The following is a 20,987-nucleotide window of genomic DNA, read 5'->3' on the forward strand; positions in this document are numbered from 1 at the left end:
TGTCAAAGGTCACTGATTTGTGACCTTCTTGACCCCGTTTCCTTGAATAAAACACCAAGACTTTGATGCGGGAAGCTGAGATTTTGATAGGTTGTCCAGAATGTCTAGTAGATTGTGTGTGCAAAAGATTCAGAGCTCTGTGACATTCAGAAGGGTCACAAATAGCCAAAAAGCAATGCTGCTTTCTCTGACCTCTTATTAAAGGAGAAATGCAATTCTTTAATAGCTTCCAGGTGCTTTGGCCTATCAGGCTGAATTTTTAGCTAAAGGAGCTGGTGTACGATCAGGAAGTAGTGGAGCTGTGCATAAAGCCAATTGGTAAGTGTCAAAGGTCACAGGGGTCAAACATCAAAGTGAATCCAGCCATTCCTGCTTTTTCTCAACAAAACATACACGCTTTAAGTTATCATCATGAAATATTAATAGGTTGTATATCAGAGAGTCCTCTATCAGAATATTTTGGTCCCGTTGCTCTAGGGGCCCCAGGGGGGCCCGGGGGGCCACTTGGCTTTCCCATGCTCCCACAGAGTTGGGTCTCGGGGTGATGGATAAGGGCCTCACCATGAGTCCACAGGCCAAGTTTCAAGTGATTTGGTCGGTTTCTATGGAAACGGCGGCCTCAAGGATACAGAGGAATGCGACTGTTTGAAGCCCCGCCTCTCGAAAAGTAATGGCTCGATCAGGACCAAACACACATCTACGCGTTCGTCTTGGGCCCCCGAACCATATATTACGAAATCAGAACTGTACGACTTTTGGAAATGTGTTTTGTCTATTTCGGCTTTTCTGACTAAGGGGGTCTCTCAGGCTTTAAGTCTGACAGACTCTGAGTCTGGCCAAGTCAAGCCAACTTTTATGCACTTTATTGTTGAATTTTAACAATATAGCACCCTTTTTTTATTCAATGTTGAAAACAAAAAAGATGTTAAGACCTTTTAGTTACTAAGAAAATAATATAAGCTCAATTTGTTTTATTTTTTCATTTGCTGGTAACAGCAAGCTCAACCAATCAGACACGTCGCTGATAAATATGAGGATTATGGGTAATGTAGTGCTTCTCCGTGATATGACATTGGAAACAAAGCGTGTTTTCTTAAAATAAAGTTGATATTACAAAGGGCTTTTGGACTCAGCAGAAGCACATAATATTGTTACACAGTCTTCCTTGGATGGTTACAGCGTTGTAGCTAATAATCAGATCTTTCTTCAGAATATTGATTAAACAGAGCAGCTTTTTGAACGCGGAAGTGGTCTTCACCTGTAGAATCCACAACCCCCCCCCTCCTGGTCTGACGCAGCTTCCGACAAGGACGTCATTTATTTATTTATTTATTTATTGATTATTCTGCACCAAACACCATGATCACTAAATAAATAAATAAATAACCGAAAGGACGTCCTTGCCGAAAGCTACGTCAGACACAGCAGCATCAGGTTCAATAAAGCTTTAAGGAAAAGTTAAAAAAAAAAAAAAAAAAAAAGTTATTCTCTGCTCACAGCGTCCGTCAGTGCCGCAGCCGGGTCGGCTGGATCACTTGCTCTGAGCGTCACATATCACCGCGAAGGGGACTGCATTGGAATCAACTGAAAGCCGAGCGCGTCAAAACCTGACGAAAAACGGGCACCTAATGAGTCAGGTATGTGACGAGGAGGGACAGTGACCGTTCGTCAGGCTGTTGACGCACCCCGAGTGAGGGAGAAACGGTCCCGCCCCCTTCGTCAAAATCCGACGATGAGGGATTTGCATTCAAGTCTATGAGTGGCCCTATTCGTCGAGAAACGACCTCGAGGGTACCCCCTCCACGTCAGTATATTGACGTAAGGGGCCTTGACCAAGCGTCAACCGTTTGACGCAAAGGGGTGAGACTGTGTTGCCCTGTGCAGCAGCCAAGCGCCTGTGAGGACGAGCGCTGCTCCCGCGGGCAGTACGTCCGGGCTGTGAGTCGCGTCCATGTTGGTCAGTCTGTTGTCACTCTGCTTTGACCAGCGACGCAGGTGGGAAGTGACCAACACGTCCGGACAAGTTCCTCGGTGCTATGCTACCGTGAGGTGCTACTGCCAAGTAGCCAGGGTCATTCAATGGGCCAAATTTAAAGTGCTCGCGCATTGAATTGCCACTCAGAATTAATTGCGTTAATTTTTCTAACGCGCTAATTTGCTGTGTAATTAATTAATCTAATTAACACGTTAAACTGACAGCCCTACTCATTATAAATAATGGCATGATAAAATGATAATCAATATACCATCAGCTGTTTATAAAATCTTTGGCTCATAATGGATCATTACTTCATTGTGAAGTTGAGTGGAAGGCGGTTCAGGAAATGGAAGGAAAGCCAGACAATTATAGATGAGTCATCTTATTAGTTCACTTTATTTTCAGTTTGATAAAAACCTGATCATGTTGCATCTCTGATCTTAAATCAATAGACACTGAACAATCATTGACAACGACATCATATAACACATTGATTATGTTTTCTTAATTTTCTCAAATCAATAACTCATGTAAGAGATAAAATGCTGTTTAAAAGCTATGCTCATGTGCCCACCCATTAATATGTATCTATGTGTGCACTCTAACTATGGTACTTTGTATTAGTACATGGGAAGAACAAAGAAGAAAAAACAAAGTATCACTATTTAAACTTGATCAAACACCAGTTACATCTGACTATTGGAAACTAACAAGTGATTACTACATTAGCTAAAAGCATGAGAGGCTTCTCTCTGTATCATGATGATCTAGAAACACATGTTCTGACATGTTTTCATCTGATTTGAAGATGATGGCTTGCATTAGACCGGCAGTAATCTATCTTCTTATCCATCAAACTCTTACTCAGTGATTTCTCTGATCCGGTCAGTCTCCTCTGGTTGATCAGCTGGCAGAACGGCCTTCAGTCCTCCCTCTATCTTCAGCATCCTGGCCTCGGTCTGCTCACCATATTCTTTCTTGTTCTTCTCGACCAGCTCCCGAATTCCCTGCTGAGCTTTCTCACATGACTTGTACATCTTCTCACGTTTGGCTTGGAGCTCTTCGTCATCTTTATTTATGGCCATGAGCTCGCCCAGGTTACTCATACTGTCCATCAGGTACTTGTTGGACACTTCAGTGTAGGTCCCTGAGAGCATGTGGACCAGACCGGCAATGCTGGAGGCCTGACAGGCCTGTTGGAACAGTTCGTCTTTTAAGAAGAGCTTATCTTCATAGGAGAGATCCACGGTAACAGAAGTTGTCTCAACAAAGCCCTGTAGGTTCTCATTGAGGCTTATTTTGACAGTGTTGGAGATCATCTGGAAGAACTGCACCATCTTCTCCCACTGTAGTTTGACTTGGGTCATGGCAAGAAGACCTTCTCTCAGCATTTTGATGGTGGTTTCAAAGTCGATCTTTTCGAGGTTGCACTTGCTCATTTTAACCAGAATATCAGTCAGCTCCTTCTCACTGTTCTTCATGTCTTCCATGCTCTCCTCATACGCCTTTCGTGCATAATTGAGTTGTTCACGGCGTTGTTCAATGCGCAAACGGGCGTTCTCACTATCTCTGTCACTGGCAGACCTGTATCCTGACTTGAAAATCTTTCCTGTAAAAAGTGATACGACTCCTTCAACAGCATCCATACCAACCATCTTCCACCCAGAGGGAAGTGACTTAATGGCTTCGTCAGCATCTTTTTGTGCTTTTTCCACTACCTCTGACGTGTCCTTCATCTTTTTGTTCGACAGTTCTTTCTTCTTTTCAGCTTCTTTCTCCCTCAATTTGGATTCCTCCAGTTCCATCTGAACCCTCTTTAGCTCATCTCCGTGCACCTTTTTAGCATTGACAGAGACCTCCAGCAGCTCATGTATTAACTTAATGACCTCCATAAACTTGTCCTCAACACTCTGAGCTAGTGTCACGCAGTTATCTGCAATGGAGCCAATATGATTCAGTTGAAGTGGCAGAAGTTTTTCAACAACTTTGTCACTGCCATTGAAGAGAGTTTTGACAGCTGCCTTCATGTATTTAGGAACTGTGGATGTGTGAAGACGGATCTGATCCATGTTCTTGTGAGCCTCATTGAATGCATCCCAGCCAGTGTTACAGACCTGCATAAGACAGGCACTGAAGGACTCTGGGTACTTTATGTACTGGAAGCCTCCTACTGGGGGGTTCTTGTTGATGGAGAAGTCATGCTGAGATGCTGAGATGAAGACCAGCTCTCCCATAAGGGCGATGGAGAGAGGAGCAGGAGTTAGAAACACCTCCCAGTTTGCATTGGGCTTCATCACCATCTGGATGTCTTCCTGGATCTCAGCCGCAGCTGTCAGAGCAACTTGTAAGGCCATGTTACAAACTGTTGGAAACAAAGAGAAACAGGATGTCATGCAGAGAAGAGCTCAAACCACTGGTTTCACACTGTTTCACATGCATTTTAGATATTACAATCATCATAGTCCAATCATGAAGATTGTATCGACAAACTTTATATCAATATCCATTTCTTAGCTCACATAGAACACTTAAAAAATGTAGAATTATTTTTTAGTTTGAGAATGAAAAATAATGAAGTTTTTTTTTAACAATTATCACAATCAGGGTTCATCAAATTCAGTAAGCTCAGAAGTGTTTATTGGGTGAGGTATATATTCATTATACATTCATCAAAGCAAAATTAAACCAGTGAAATGGACAGTCACTCCAATTAGAGCTCAGATTTGACTTATTTATGACTTAAATTATTTATTGTGTAGCAGCATCTTCAGGACAAAAGGTTTAAGAGGAACTGACACCACAAAATTAAGAGTTAGTGTCTCAGGTGGAATGATAAAGGAAATAGATGTTTATGGCTAATGGATTTCATGTTATATACACAGCGTGAAAGTAATAATAAAGTCATTAAAATCTCCACAATCCTCTTCATGTGTCACATTTTGAACATTTAAATTAGCTACTTTTTCTTTTTCTCCACGTTTCTGTCTGCCTCAGCCTGCGGGGCCCTATCGCCGTGGTAACCACCTCAAGTTGCCGTGGTAACCTCTGATCCTCAGGCCAGAGCTCGTTAACTTCATAAACAATCCACCTGGCGCTCGTTTAAATGTTTATAAACACAGACACAGCTAAATCAGACTGACACAGGATGCAGCTCATAGTCACACACACACACACACACACACACACACACACACACACACACAGTTAACCTAATGTGGTTACAGCTCCTCCATATCAGTGCTTATAGAAAGATGATCATGTGTCTGTCTGATCAGCTCTGTCTTGACCTTAAGATCGTGGGTTTGATCCCCATGTTGACAGAGATGGCACAACCCGCAGTAGCTCCCGTGGCCCATTCAAAATTTCCCCAGAGGAAATTTTCTAGTTAACATTTCTTTTTTAACCAAATCAATCTTTCCTTAGCCACAGGCTACGTGCCACAGGCCTTCAAGGTGGCTGTCATTAAGCCTTTACTTAAAAAACCTTCTCTTGACCCAGATGTCCTAGCCAACTATCGGCCTATTGACCCCTTGCACGTGACGTCACGTTCCACTCGCCGTAGCTGCGGACGCCATGATGGACGGCAAAAGAACAGTGAACGTCAATGTAATTGAATGGGCGCGTTTCCCCTCTCTCCTCTCATCCCCCACCCTCTCCACCACCATCCCACCTCAACCTGACTCTTACAGCTGATCAGGTGAGAGGTCAACTGAAAAGGATCTGTGTAAGGAAGGCCACAGGTCCTGACAGCATCAGCCCAAGACTGCTTAAAGACTGCGCTGACCAGCTGTGTGGAGTGTTGGCACACATCTTCAACCTGAGCCTCAGGCTGGAGAGGGTTCCTGCTCTATGGAAGACATCTTGTGTGGTTCCAGTACCCAAGATAGCCCATCCCAGGGAGCCCAAGCACTTTAGACCTGTGGCTTTAACCTCGCACCTCATAAAGACCATGGAGAGGATCTTGCTGAACCATCTGCAACCCCTGGTGAGTCCAAAGCTTGACCCTCTTCAGTTTGCATACCAACCACGCATCGGAGTTGAAGATGCTGTAATCTACCTCCTGCACAGGTCCCTCTCACACCTAGAGAGCAGTGGGAATTTTGTGAGAGTGTTGTTTTTTGACTTTTCATCAGCATTTAACACAATACAACCAGCACTGCTCAGGGGAAGTTGGAAGAGGTGGGAGTTGACTGTCACCTGGTGGCTTGGATCATTAACTACCTCACCAATAGACCACAGTACGTAAGGCTGCAAGACTGTGCGTCTGACACCCTGATCTGCAGCACTGGGATCCCACAGGGGACAGTGCTTTCTCCCCTTCTGTTCACCCTGTTCACATCAGATTTCACTCACAACACGAACAACTGCCATCTACAGAAATGTTCTGATGATACGGCCATTGTTGGGTGCATATCTGAGGGAAACGAGCAGGAGTACCGGCAGGTCATCAAGGACTTTGTTAATTGGTGTCAACTAAACCATCTTCACTTGAACGCCAGCAAAACACAGGAGATGATCATAGACTTCCGGAGAAAGGCGCCTCCAACAACACAGGTGAACATCCTAGGCATGGACATTGAGACTGTAACATCATACAAATACCTGGGTGTTCACCTCAACAACAGACTGCACTGGGCCGACAACACTGATGCCACATTCAGAAAGGGACAAAGTCGGCTACATCTCCTGAGAAGGCGTATGTAGACCACTTTTAAGGACCTTCTATGACACCATGGTGGCATCTGTTGTTTTTTATTCTGTTGTGTGTTGGAGGGGGGGGGCTCGGAAAGGGACAGGAAAAAAATAAACAAACTGATTAAAAGAGCCAGTTCTGTCCTGTCCAGCCCCCTGGAGACTGTTGAGCAGGTGGGTGAGAGGAGAATGCTGCACAAACTGACTGCCATCATGGGCAACCCCTCTCACCCTCTACACGGGACGGTGAGCGGCCTAAAAAGCTCCCGTAGCAACAGGCTGAGACACCTTCAGTGCAAAACAGAACGTTTCCGCAGGTCTTTTATCCCCATGTCAGTTAGACTTTTTAACAGTTCTATTTAATTTGTAATGTCTGTCGCACTTCTTTTTTGAAATCTCCCGTGCACTTTAAATTGTTTTTTTATCCATAGTTGTCTACCAGCAAGCATTTGTTTTAATCTGCTACTTTGCCCAGCAAGTAGAGAGCACCTTAGCACTTTCTCCCTTTGTCTTCTTTTTCTTAAAGTATTCTTTTATGAATTGTGTATTTTATTATTTGTCTTGTTTCTATTTCCTTTGTCAAATGCTGCTGTCATGAACGAATTTCCCTTCGGGGATGAAATAAAGTATAATCTATCTATCTATCTAATCTATAGTTTTATGACATACCGTGGTTGTAGGGTTTCCCCTCCTTTTCCACTGAGCTGGTTCCAGTGCTGGTTCGGAGCCAGAGCCTGACTAGCACCGGTTCTTTGCTTTTCCACCGCTTAAGAACCGGTTATTGGTCCTTAAAACTGGTCTGAAGCACCAACTCCTTGCTGGTCTAGAGCTAAGAACCGGTTAAAACTGGTCCCAAGCACAAACTCCTTGCTGGGCTAGAGCTAAGAACCGGGGGCTGGCCACTGGCAGCGGGGTTACATGAGCAACAGGACCAGTGTGAAGATATACAGACACGTTATCGATGCCGTTATAAGTTAGTTTATACAGTGTATAGTCGATGTAAACACAGTTTATGCTAACTAGCTGAGCTACATGCTGTGGCTAACAACAGCTAACGCTCGTATTAAACATAGCACCGTCACTACGTCGTTGCCGCCGTCGGATCGCGGCGATTACAACGAAGATGGCTTCCTGTTTTTTTTTTGTTTGTTTTTTTTTTCAGCCGGCTTTAATCAGAGATCACTAATTAGACAGGTCTTCAACACCCACGGGTCGGACTTCCAGGTCCATTAGTTAGCAGCAGCAAAGACAGCAGCAGCTGCTGTATGGGGAGTGTGGCACTGATTGACGTTATAGCTCCTTAGCAGTGGAAAAAGCACAGAAAACTGAGATATTCTACGGCGAATAACAAAAAAACAAACAGAATATTGCAACGGATGAGTAGATATTCTATTTAAAATAAGTGATAATGCTGGGAGGTTGTAGTGTGAAGTGATCGAGCCACATTGTTGGACGGCATCCATACAGTCTTTGGAGCAGTACATTATCACTGAGCACTTTCTGCCGTCCGTCATGGCGTCGCCTCTCGCGTCACGTTCTAATTGTGACGTAGCTGCAAGGGGTCAATATCCAACCTTCCTAACATCTCTAAGATCCTTGAGAAGATCGTCCTGGAGCAGCTACATGAACATCTGCACAGCAACGAGCTCTTTGAAGCTTTCCAATCTGGATTCAGAGAACACCATAGCACTGAAACAGCACTTGTCAAAGTCTCTAATGATCTTCTTATAGCTTCAGACAGAGGCCTCGTCTCTGTACTTGTACTTTTGGACCTCAGTGCTGCATTCGACACCATCGACCACAGCATCCTGCTGCAGAGACTAGATCATGAAATTGGGATTAAAGGACCTGCCCTAAAATGGTTTAAGTCATACTTATCTGACAGGTTTCAATTTGTTAATGTTAATAACGACCATTCAGAGTATAGCAGAGTTACGTGTGGTGTACCGCAGGGCTCAGTCTTAGGGCCAATCCTCTTCATTCTTTACATGCTCCCATTAGGTGGCATCATCCAGAAGCATTCAATCAATTTTCACTGTTATGCGGATGATACACAACTCTACTTGTCCATGGAGCCAGATGACAGAAGCCGCCTCATCAATCTGCAAGACTGTCTGAAAGACATTAGATCCTGGATGTTCTCTAACTTCTTGCTACTGAATTCAGATAAAACTGAGGTCATTGTGTTTGGACCTAAACATCTCAGGGACACGTTCTCTAATCAGATCGCTACTCTAGATGGCATCACCCTGACCCCGAGTACAACTGCGAGGAACCTTGGAGTCATTTTTGACCAGGACCTTTCCTTCAGCTTCCACATAAAACACGTGACTAGGACCGCCTTCTTCCATCTGCGCAGTATCACTAAGATTAGGAATATCCTCTCCCAGAGTGATGCTGAGAAACTAGTACATGCATTTATCACCTCTAGGCTGGACTACTGCAACTCTCTCCTGTCAGGATGTCCGAAAAACTCTCTAAAGAGTCTCCAGCTGGTCCAGAATGCCGCAGCGAGGGTTTTGACAAGAGTTAGGAAGAGAGAGCACATCTCTCCCACCTTAGCTTCTCTCCACTGGCTTCCTGTAGGATTTAGAATAGACTTCAAAATCCTTCTGCTGACTTATAAGGCTCTTAATGATAAAGCTCCAACCTATCTGAAAGAACTAATCATTCCTTACTGTCCTACCAGAGCACTCCACTCCCAGAACGCAGGTCTGTTAGTGACTCCCAGTATCTCTAAAAACAGACTGGGAGGTAGAGCCTTCAGTTACCGGGCTCCTTTACTGTGGAACCAGCTCTCTCCATGGGTCAAAGAGGCAGACACTCTAACTACATTTAAGTCTAGACTTAAGACCTTCCTTTATGACAGGGCTTTTAGTTAGGGCTTGTTCAGGTAGCTCTGAACCATTTTATAGCTACGCTGCTATAGGCTTAGACCGCTGGGGACACATCTGGTTACACAGAGCCCTCTCCTTTCTCCTCCTCTCCTCTCCTCTCCTCTCCTCTCCTCCCCTCTCCCCTCCTCTCCTCTCCTCTCCTCTCCTCTCCACTCCTCTCCCATCCTCTCCTCTCCTCTCCTCAGTATATTTTTGAACTGTCATTTTCTGTTGTACTTTGTAGTTTGGCCTTGGTGTCTCGCACTCTCTCTGTGTTTCCACAGATCCACCGGAGCTCCATCTCTCTGCACCAGCCGCCGCCTGCATCGCCCCCCCCTCCCTCCCCTTCCCCTGCTGTTAGACCGGCCTCCCCTTCCTTCCCATGGACCAATCTGCCACCCAGCCCTCCCATCGAGCTGACCGCCCACCTTCACGTTAAAGGGATAGTTCAACATTTAGTCAAACTGGCCCATTGCCATAACCCCTATAGTCATAGCAGTAGGTTCGTTACCTTTAATTGTCGGTGCAAGCTATTTTTAGAACGGCGGAGCAGAGCCGTGAGCTGCTCAGAGCTACGCTACGGAGGCTCATTATGGGATTTCTTGGTTTCCCTCATCAAACTCATCAAATACACAATCCAACTGTCTTGTCTTCCTATTCTCCTGTTTGTTGCTCAGAATTGCCTAAATTTGCCCAAAAGTAGCCCGGACCCGACCCATCGCTGTGCAGCAGCTATAATTTTCTGTTGTACTTTGTAGTTTGGCCTTGGTGTCTCCACTCTCTCTGTGTTTCCGCAGATCCACCGGAGCTCCATCTCTCTGCACCAGCCGCCGCCTGCATCCCCCACCCCCACCCCTTCCCCTGCTGCTAGACCGGCCTCCCCTCCCTTCCCATGGACCAGTCTGCCACCCAGTCCTCCCATCGAGCTGACCGGCTCTCCCTGCCCGCACTTCCAGTCATTCATATTATAGGAGTTACTGAAGTAAAATCAAAAAATAAGAAGCAGAAATTAAGCCCATCAGAATTTTATTTGGATGATATTGACTGTTATAATTTATTTTCTAAGAACATTGACAATGATATAGGTAGAGGTGTATTGCTTTACATTCATAAATCACTTGAAATTAAAGAAGTGATAATGGCGACTGAGTTTCAAGAGAATATTTTTGTGGAGATTAAATGTAGGAATCATGAGTTTTTGCTTGTGGGCTTAATTTACAGATCTGATAGTGGCACTGGGACAAATAATGATAATCTTTTGGCCTTAATGGAAGAAGTGTCAATATAAAAAGTATCAGCATAAGCTAATGATGGGGGATTTTAATTTACCAAAAATAGACTGGAAATTAGTTGATGCAAAAGGGGATAATCTCACATCACTGGATAGTAGGTTTTTGGAATGTATGCAAAATATATTTTTGTTTCAGCATGTACAAGAACCTACAAGGTGGCGTGGTGATGACAAACCACATGTGTTGGATTTAATTATAACAAATGAGGAGAATATGATTGAGGAAATTCAGTATTTGGGCCCTCTTGGGAAAAGTGATCGTTGTGTTTTACTGTTTAAAGTTATCTGCTATACTAAAGTTGTGAGTAATAATGGTGTGAGAAAAAATTATGATAATGGCAATTATGAAGAAGCATGTAAGGGACTGGAGGGTTTTGACTGGGCACAATATCTATCTAGTTGTGATGAAAAGTTGATGGAAATGGAGGACAGGTATGTGCCAACCAGGAAAAAAAGGTCAATTATAAATTAAATATCCTTTGGATAGTATTACAAAAAAGAAAATTGAAGAAAAAAATACTCTTGCGATAAAGGCGATGAAAGGTAAGGATCCAGAGGTACAGAGGGCATATCGTAGAGTCAGTAACTTTGTGAGAATGAGAACAAGATACTTAAGGAAAGTGTATGAAGAAGATTTGGTAAAGCAAGCTAAGCATAAGCCAAAGGTTATTTGGAACTACATAAATAAGAGGACAAAGATTAAAACAAAAATAGGTGATCTTTATTGTAATCAAAATGATACTGACTCTTTGAAAACAGATGATGACAAACAAAAAGCAGACATTTTGTCTGATTATTTTAGTAGTGTATTTGTGACTGAACCTGATGGGCACATGCCTGAACTTCCAAAAATGAATCTCCAAACGAAACACTTTACAATTGCTAGTGAGGATGTACACAAGCTTTTACAGGATATTGACATCAATAAGTCACCATACCAGGGCCAGATAGGATACATCCTAGGATTCTAAAGGAGTTGGCGAGTGTAATTGCTGAACCCATAACAATGTTATTTAATAGATCATTTGAAGAGTCAACTTTACCATGTGAATGGAAAGAGGCCCAAATTAGTGCTATTTTTAAGAAAGGAGACAAATCAAGGGCAAAAAACTTATAGACCAGTTAGTCTGACATCGGTAATTTGTAAGACAATGGAGAAATTAGTTAGAAATTATGTTGTAGATCACATGAAGACCAACAAGCTTTTTAGTAAGAAGCAGTACGGATTTATATCCGGAAGATCAACAACACTTCAGCTTCTTACAGTATTGGATAAATGGACAGCAGCTTTGGATAAGGGGCGGGCAGTTGACTGTATATATATGGACTTCCAAAAAGCCTTTGATAAAGTCCCACATAAAAGATTACTTACAAAGATAAGATCTTACGGTTTAGATGAGAGAGTTATAAAATGGATAGAGGACTTTTTGTATAATAGGACACAGCAGGTGAGAGTAAATTGAGTTATGTCTAGTTGGAAACCTGTGGTATCAGGAGTCCCACAGGGCTCAGTACTGGGACCTGTTCTTTTTGTCCTGTATATAAATGATTTGCCAAGTGTGATACAATCTGATTCTGATCTATACCTTTTTGCGGACGATACTAAAATATTTAGAACAATTACAGGGGACACAGACACAGCCCAACTTCAAGCAGATCTTAATAGCGTGAGTAACTGGTGTGATACCTGGTTACTGAAATTAAATCCAGAGAAATGTAAATATCTGCAATTTGGAGGAGGGCATAACAACTGTGTAAATTACCGGGTTGGAGATGTGCTTGTCCATAAAGTTGAGGAGGAAAAAGATATAGGTGGTTGATGGCTCACTAGAATTTCAAAAACACATTTTTGATAAAATAAAAGTAGCGAACTCAAGGGTGGCCATAATAAAACGGACCTTCACAAACTTAAGTAAGGAAATTGTTTTACCATTGTATAAAGCTCTGGTGAGATCTCATCTTGAATTTGCTAGCTCTGTCTGGTGTCTCTATAAAGTAAAATATATTGAAAAAATTGAAGCAGTTCAGAGACGAATAACCAAATTAATTCCAGGTCTGAATGTGATGTCATATGAAGAAAGATTAAGGCACTTAAAACTGCCAACTCTTGTCTATAGGAGGTATAGAGGTGACATGATTGAGGTGTATAAACTTGTACATAAAATACATGATCCCACAGTGGAGCCGGTTGTTAGTTTCTGGAATAATAGTTATGAGCTAAGAGGGAACTCCTTAAAACTCCTACCAAAAAGGTGTCGTTGTGACAAAAGAAAATATTTTTTTGCACTCAGAGCTGTAAGAGTATGGAACGAGCTTCCTGAGGACGTAGTACAGGCTCCGTCAGTGAACTCTTTTAAAAATAGACTCGATCAATGTTGGTCAAACAAGGACTTTTTATATAATTACAGGGCAAGGGGAGGAATTATTATGTTTTGTGTTTGTTTTTTTCTCTTTCTTGTTTTGGTTTTCCCTTGTAGTTTTCTTGAGATTTTTGGGGATTATTTTGGTATTTTAGTGATTATGTATGAGTTGGTATATTTGTGTTTAATTTTTGTATGTTGTTATTTATTTGAGTCTGATGTAAAGGATTTATATCCTGTATCAGATATTTTTCATTAAATTAAATTTCATTACAATTTCATTAAATTTCATTAAATAATGACCTCTCTCTGTGGAAATGACAAATGACTCTAGATTCTATATAGTATATTGCCATTAATATGTGAATGGCAATATATACTATATAGAATCTAGAGCAACATCTTATTTCATATTAACTTATATACACAGTTCTTCACCAATATTCAACCAGCCCAATCATGCTTATCGGTTAATGAATGTCTATTATCCTCAGATGTTAAACAATAAAACAAGAAAGACATGATGCAAATAGTATTTCAGTGTTTTCTCCTGAACTAGATTCTTAGATCTGGCAAAAAGGAGGGAAACAGTGTAAAATACCATCATATAATAAACATACACATATCTGGGTATAAAAACCAACATGTTAGATGACTTACCTTCTCTGAGCCTGTTTGGTTTGAAGACGGTTTTCCTTTCCTTTTTCACTCCAGCTTGGTGGGTCAGATGCTGTTTGCTGTGTGTACTCTGGTCCACTGCTTTTATACCCTCACACATCCACTAGAGCTTGTCCTCCTCACGTAATTATCATTTTCGGTTTCATTCTGAGTCACTGCAGCAAATTCCCCACTCCCCACCCCTGACCACCACCATCCCTACACCATGACACAGCATCATATGAAAGAGACACTTGCTTATGGACAGACAGTGTTAGAACGTGATCCCAGTGGTAAACATGTCTCAGAGTTAAATGTTGACAGCGTATCAAGAACCCCTTCAAGTGTAGACCCTGTCTGTTCTCCCAGTGGCTCATGTGTCTGACAGTCACATGTATTTAGTGAAAATGTTGGTTGTGTCTTATTGTTGTTTCTATAGGCTGTTTTGAAAGGTATATTCATTGATGTGCAATATTCTACAGTTGTTGAGAGTTTTACAGAGTTTCAATGTGGAAAATATTGATATTCAGTCTGAATCACCTGGTTACAGCAATGTCTCATGAGTGATGTCTAAAGCAATAGCAACACTACACAGATAGAAATTGTGAATTTGTTTTTATTCTTCAGGATGTAGAAACACCAATTGACCTCACAAGGACATGTATCCAGAGTAATGAAACTGCATCTTTTGTGTCATTGTGTCTCAGTTTGTTAGTCACCATGAACAGCTTTATCTCTCAGCTGCACCATTGATCCTTGGTGGTCACTGTGTGGATAGAACTGGTCCTATCTGGTGGCCACAGACCTGACAGAATCACTCCACCCTGCTGAACTGAAACCAAAACAAAAAAAAAACAAAAAACATCTTCAGATAAACATCAAATGTCTGAAATGTTGAGATGACGTGTTCATTCAGTCTGAAATAAACAGCTCCTACTAGAAGTGTTGTGATGACATGACACTGTCATGATCTCAGATTATTTCACAAGAAACTACATAGGATTGTGACTTTTGGACTGGAAGCCAGTGATGATGACTACAAGAATAAAACAAGAATGCAGACCCCCAGCAGGGCCAGTGTCCAACAACACACACCAAATATTCTAATTAGTATTTGTAAGTTTGTATTGGGATAACGTCGACACGGCCCTGTGCGGTCTCTGTCCTCTTTCTTTGTTTGTTTGGAATGTCAGGGAATGTTGGGCTAAGTTGCTGCTGAATTCTAACAATGAAGGTTAGGTTAGGTTTATTGGTCTCCACCAGGGAGAAATTTGTCGCGGAGACAGGGAACACGTTGCATAGCTACATAAAAAACACATACATTGCAAAAAGTACATCAGGTTAAAAGACTGGTGGAGTAAAAACAGACCACACTGGACAATCCCGCACATACGGCAAACTGATGTGAACGTCCACTCAGGCCAGCATTCACATGCATCCACACCACTACACTAACTGGAATCATAAATATACATTCATATCAGCATCACATAACCTCAAACATACATTAATCCATTCACTCACATATGTCCTTGTCCACATATGAAGCTGGCTCTGGTAACCTTGCTGCTGCCTCGCCCTCCATCCTGCTGCACGTCGTTCTGTTTTGTTGGCACCTGACAACATGCATCTCACACAGGACATAGCACACAAGCACCTTCACACACCACTGACGTTCACTTCCACACTCCATCGTACCTTTAATTTGTAAACCCGACAATAAAGCACCTTGTATTGCTACAAATACAAATAAAACTGCCTTCCCTTGCCTTACCTCCATGAACTCTTTAGTTTCACTTTCTATTTACTGTAAAAGAGTGGAAATACCATCAGTATCTGTCCTATGGAAATGACCGTAAGTCAGTGAGTTGAAATTTAACCCTTCGCTATATTTAATTTTGTTGTCTTTATTAGGGCCACGGGCCATTGCACCGGGCACTCATCCCGGACCAGTGCTACTACTGTTATTGTGTGGATTTTTTTCTAGTTTTTATTTTTCATCTTCCGGACGACTTTCGGTTCGCTACTGGTTGAACTACAAATTATATATCAAAACGTGCGTCTTGATCGGGATCGGTATGCTATTACTTTTCTCAACAGTTTACGAATTGCGCAAAATTTTGCTGAGGGTTTTCCCTTCGTACTGTGGTGTGCTTTATGAAATTATGAAATTATGTACTTGAATGTGTGATGTGTGAAGTACAGTTACTGCCATAGGCTATTTTTATATATTTTTCTATCCTTGAAATGTTTTTTATTGTGTTATTATGTGTTCTGATCTTGTGAGACATGTCTAAGGTGGTGAAACCAAAGAGGAATTTCCACTCTGTGGATAATAAAGTTTTCGTATTCGTATTGAAGTCAATGGGACGGGCGAAAAAAATGAGCGAAAAAGACCAATCATTGGAGTTTAACAAACGTCTACTGCTCAGGCATACTTTCACCTAGAGACTCCATTTAAACTTTAAACAGTAGACACAAGTCTTGTGTATTGGTGTATTACTCCACGTTTTGATAGGTCATATTGTTTTTGATCAATCCCTGATCAATGACCATGATCATTTTTGGAGAAATTATGAGATTATAATGATTGTGTATTGCACGGAATGTTCGTGTCAGAGTGGGTGACATCATCAGTTAGAGTGGGAGAAAGCCCAGAAAAACTCCAGATTTTTTCTCTTTCCACACTCGGCCCGGCCACAATTTACACTCTACACACATCATTTTTTCAGAATTTGTAAGACAAACTTGTTATCTCTCATATCATGTGTTCAAAATATCAGAGAGACTTACAGAATTTACAGAATCAGCCTCTGAGTGCGGCCACGTCTGTCTCTGCTCCTCATTGACTCCAATACAAATATTTTCTGAGAGAAGCAGAACGGACCGATGTTTTAAAACTGCCAGCCTCTCCAAAATATTTACTGTAGAAACACCAAATCGTACCACATTTTTCAGGAAGTCCTTAGAGCAACGTTGATCTGTGTTTTGTTCTGATAGGAGTTACCGTTTTGTCATGCTAAGCCTAAATGTGAGACCGGTGCAGAGGCAGAAAATGGCTCTTTTTCTCCACGTTTCTGTCTGTCTCAGCCTGCGGGGGCCCCTATCGCCGTGGTAACCTCTTTGATCCTCAGGCCAGAGCTCGTTAACTTCATAAACAATCCACCTGGCGCTCGTTTAAATGTTTATAAACACAGACACAGCTAAATCAGTCACACACACACACACACACACACACACACACACACACACACACACACACACACACACACACACACACACAGGTAACCTAATATGATTACAGCTCTCCATATCAGTGCTTATAGCAGTGCTTCTGTATTTTTCCCCTTTTATTGATGATGATAATTCATTTTATAATTATAAAAAAAATATATCTACTTTTAATAAAAGCTCTCAGAACAAACTTGATGAAGACACATGTATAGGTTAGCATCATAAATCACACAGGTTCTGTTGTTCAAGTAGTTTCAGCCTGGTGGAAGTACAGACATTTACACTGAGATACAACAACAAGAATTTTGTTCTTAATTTGCTCGCCTGGTTAAATAAAGGTTAAATAAAAAAATAAAAAATAAACTTTGAGTGGTGAACAGGTTTTATTAATGCAATACAATCAAAAAACACTGTAGTTAGTTGGCTCAGAGCTACACCCTAGAACAGCTGAACTTCAGACCCTATAGTGTAGCAACCAAAAATGTAATAACGGCCATTAACGTTTTGGTTGCTACATATACCAAACACAGAAACACCCATTCTTCTGCCAAAAGAGAAGCCTGTACCCAACACCAACGCTGCTATATTTTTCAACTCCAGTATTTGCTCCCACTGTGACTGCAGCACTCACAGGACCAGCAGAGGCACTTGGCACTTCTGCTCTGACATAGGCACTGACACCGTCTTTACAAGCTTCAGCTTCTGCCCCAACGTTGGGTCCTTTGGCTTCAGCATCAAAGATGCTCCATTCAGCTCAGCAGAAGCTGACATCTTGAGGACAAGTTGTTTTCTGTGAAAGAGAGATAGCAGCTGTCAGTTACCAGTGCAATTACAATAATGATCTCTCTGTATGGAAATGACAATAAACACATCTTTCATGTTAACTTATATCTTGTATAGACATTCCTTCACCAATATTCAGCCAGCATAATCATGTTTATCAATTAATGAATGTCTATCATCCTCAGATGTTAAACAATAAAACAAGAAATACATGATGCTGGTTAGAAGATGCTGTTGAGTTTTTTTTCCTTTCCTTTTTCACTCCAGCTTTGCTATTTACTGTGTGTATTCTGCTTCACTGCTTTTATGCTCTCACACATCCATTAGAGTGGGAGCTTGTCCAAGTCCTCAGATAATTATTGATTCATGTGAGTTTCATTTTGAGTCACTGGACGAGAAGCAAATTCCCCACCCTCCACCCCTGACCAGCACCACCCCTACCATGACACAGCATCATATGAAGGACACACTTGTTTCTTCCAGTTCTCTTGTGGACAGACAGTGTTAGAACGTGATCGTATTTAAAGGGTCCAAGTGGTAAATATTTAACTTTAACTCAGAGTTAAATGTTGACCAAGAACCCCTTCAAGTGTAGACCCTGTCTGTTCTCCCAGTGGCTCATGTGTCTGACAGTCACATGTATTTAGTGAAAATGTTGGTTGTGTCTTATTGTTGTTTCTATAGGCTGTTTTGAAAAGTATATTCATTGATTTACAATATTCTACAGTTGCTGAGAGTCAGTTTAACAGATTTTCAATGTGGAAAATATTGATATTCAGTCTGAATCACCTGGTTACAGCAATGTCTCATGAGTGATGTCTAAAGCAATAGCAACACTACACAGATAGAAATTGTGAATTTGTTTTTATTCTTCAGGATGTAGAAACACCAGTTGACCTCACAAGGACATGTATCCAGAGTAATGCAAGTGCATCTTTTGTGTCATTGTGTCTCAGTTTGTTAGTCACCATGAACAGCTTTATCTCTCAGCTGCACCATTGATCCTTGGTGGTCACTGTGTGGATAGAACTGGTCCTATCTGGTGGCCACAGACCTGACAGAGTCACTCCACCCTGCTGAACTGAAACCAAAAGTAAAAAACAAAAACAAACATCTTCAGATAAACAACATCAAATGACTGAAATGTTGAGATGACGTGTTCATTCAGTCTGAAATAAACAGCTCCTACTAGAAGTGTTGTGATGACATGACACTGTCATGATCTTAGATTATTTCACAAGAAACTACATAGGATTGTGACTTTTGGACCGGAAGCCAGTGATGATGACTACAAGAATAAAACAAGAATGCAGACCCCCAGCAGGGCCAGTGTCCAACAACACACACCAAAGTTTGTATTGGGATAACGTCGACACGGCCCTGTGCAGTCTCTGTCCTCTTTCTTTGTTTGTTTGGAATGTCAGGGAATGTTGGGCTAAGTTGCTGCTGAATTCTAACAATGAAGGTTAGGTTAGGTTTATTGGTCTCCACCAGGGAGAAATTTGTCGCGGAGACAGGGAACACGTTGCATAGCTACATACACATACACACACATACATTGCAAAAAGTACATCAGGTTAAAAGACTGGTGGAGTAAAAACAGACCACACTGGACAATCCCGCACATACGGCAAACTGATGTGAACGTCCACTCAGGCCAGCATTCACATGCATCCACACCACTACACTAACTGGAATCATAAATATACATTCATATCAGCATCACATAACCTCAAACATACATTAATCCATTCACTCACATATGTCCTTGTCCACATATGAAGCTGGCTCTGGTAACCTTGCTGCTGCCTCGCCCTCCATCCTGCTGCACGTCGTTCTGTTTTGTTGGCACCTGACAACATGCATCTCACACAGGACATAGCACACAATCACCTTCACACACCACTGACGTTCACTTCCACACTCCATCGTACCTTTAATTTGTAAACCCGACAATAAAGCACCTTGTATTGCTACAAATACAAATAAAACTGCCTTCCCTTGCCTTACCTCCATGAACTCTTTAGTTTCACTTTCTATTTACTGTAAAAGAGTGGAAATACCATCAGTATCTGTCCTATGGAAATGACCGTAAGTCAGTGAGTTGAAATTTAACCCTTCGCTATATTTAATTTTGCTGTCTTTATTAGGGCCACGGGCTATTGCACCGGGCACTGGTCCCTACAGCTATGAGGGACCAGTGCTACTACTGTTATTGTGTGGATTTTTTTCTAGTTTTTATTTTTCATCTTCCGGACGACTTTCGGTTCGCTACTGGTTGAACTACAAATTATATATCAAAACGTGCGTCTTGATCGGGATCGGTATGCTATTACTTTTCTCAACAGTTTACGAATTGCGCAAAATTTTGCTGAGGGTTTTCCTGCACAGCAGGTTCGTACTGTGGTGTGCTTTATGAAATTATGAAATTATGTACTTGAATGTGTGATGTGTGAAGTACAGTTACTGCCATAGGGTATTTTTATATATTTTTCTATCCTTGAAATGTTTTTTATTGTGTTATTATGTGTTCTGATCTTGTGAGACATGTCTAAGGTGGTGAAACCAAAGAGGAATTTCCACTCTGTGGATAATAAAGTTTTCGTATTCGTATTGAAGTCAATGGGACGGGCGAAAAAAAAGAGCGAAAAAGACTAATCTTTGAAGTTTAACAAACGTCTACTGCTCAGGTATACTTTCACCTAGAGACTCCATTTAAACTTTAAACAGTAGACACAAGTTTTGTGTATTGGTGTATTACTCCACGTTTTGATAGGTCATATAGTTTTTGATCAATCCCTGATCAATGACCATGATCATTTTTGGAGAAATTATGAGATTATAATGATTGTGTATTGCACGGAATGTTCGTGTCAGAGTGCGTGACATCATCGGTTAGAGTGGGAGAGAGCCCAGAAAAACTCCAGATTTTTTCTCTTTCCACACTCGGCCCGGCCACAATTTACACTCTACACACATAATTTTTTCAGAATTTGTAAGACAAACTTGTTATCTCTCATATCATGTGTTCAAAATATCAGAGAGACTTACAGAATTTACAGAATCAGCCTCTGAGTGCGGCCACGTCTGTCTCTGCTCCTCATTGACTCCAATAC

The 20,987-nt window shown here is 41.7% G+C and overlaps 1 protein-coding gene across 1 annotated transcript; it reads right to left on the reverse strand.

The window, feature by feature from the left end:
* Nucleotides 1-2,368: 2,368 nt before the first annotated feature.
* LOC146982231 (uncharacterized) lies at nucleotides 2,369-4,335 on the reverse strand. The gene has a single exon (XM_085783273.1). It carries the CDS (start codon nucleotides 4,330-4,332, stop codon nucleotides 2,839-2,841), a length of 1,494 nt encoding a protein of 497 aa, XP_085639399.1. The 5' UTR covers nucleotides 4,333-4,335; the 3' UTR covers nucleotides 2,369-2,838.
* Nucleotides 4,336-20,987: the final 16,652 nt, after the last annotated feature.

The sequence above is a fragment of the Trachurus japonicus genome, chromosome 8 (assembly GCF_045865225.1).
Source record: "Trachurus japonicus isolate A0001 chromosome 8, Traja_1.0".
Lineage (NCBI taxonomy): Eukaryota > Metazoa > Chordata > Actinopteri > Carangiformes > Carangidae > Trachurus > Trachurus japonicus.

Bases quoted from the DNA above. Each gene is read 5' to 3' on its own strand.
- LOC146982231 (XM_085783273.1), bottom strand. From the start codon at position 4,332: ATGGCCTTACAAGTTGCTCTGACAGCTGCGGCTGAGATCCAGGAAGAC.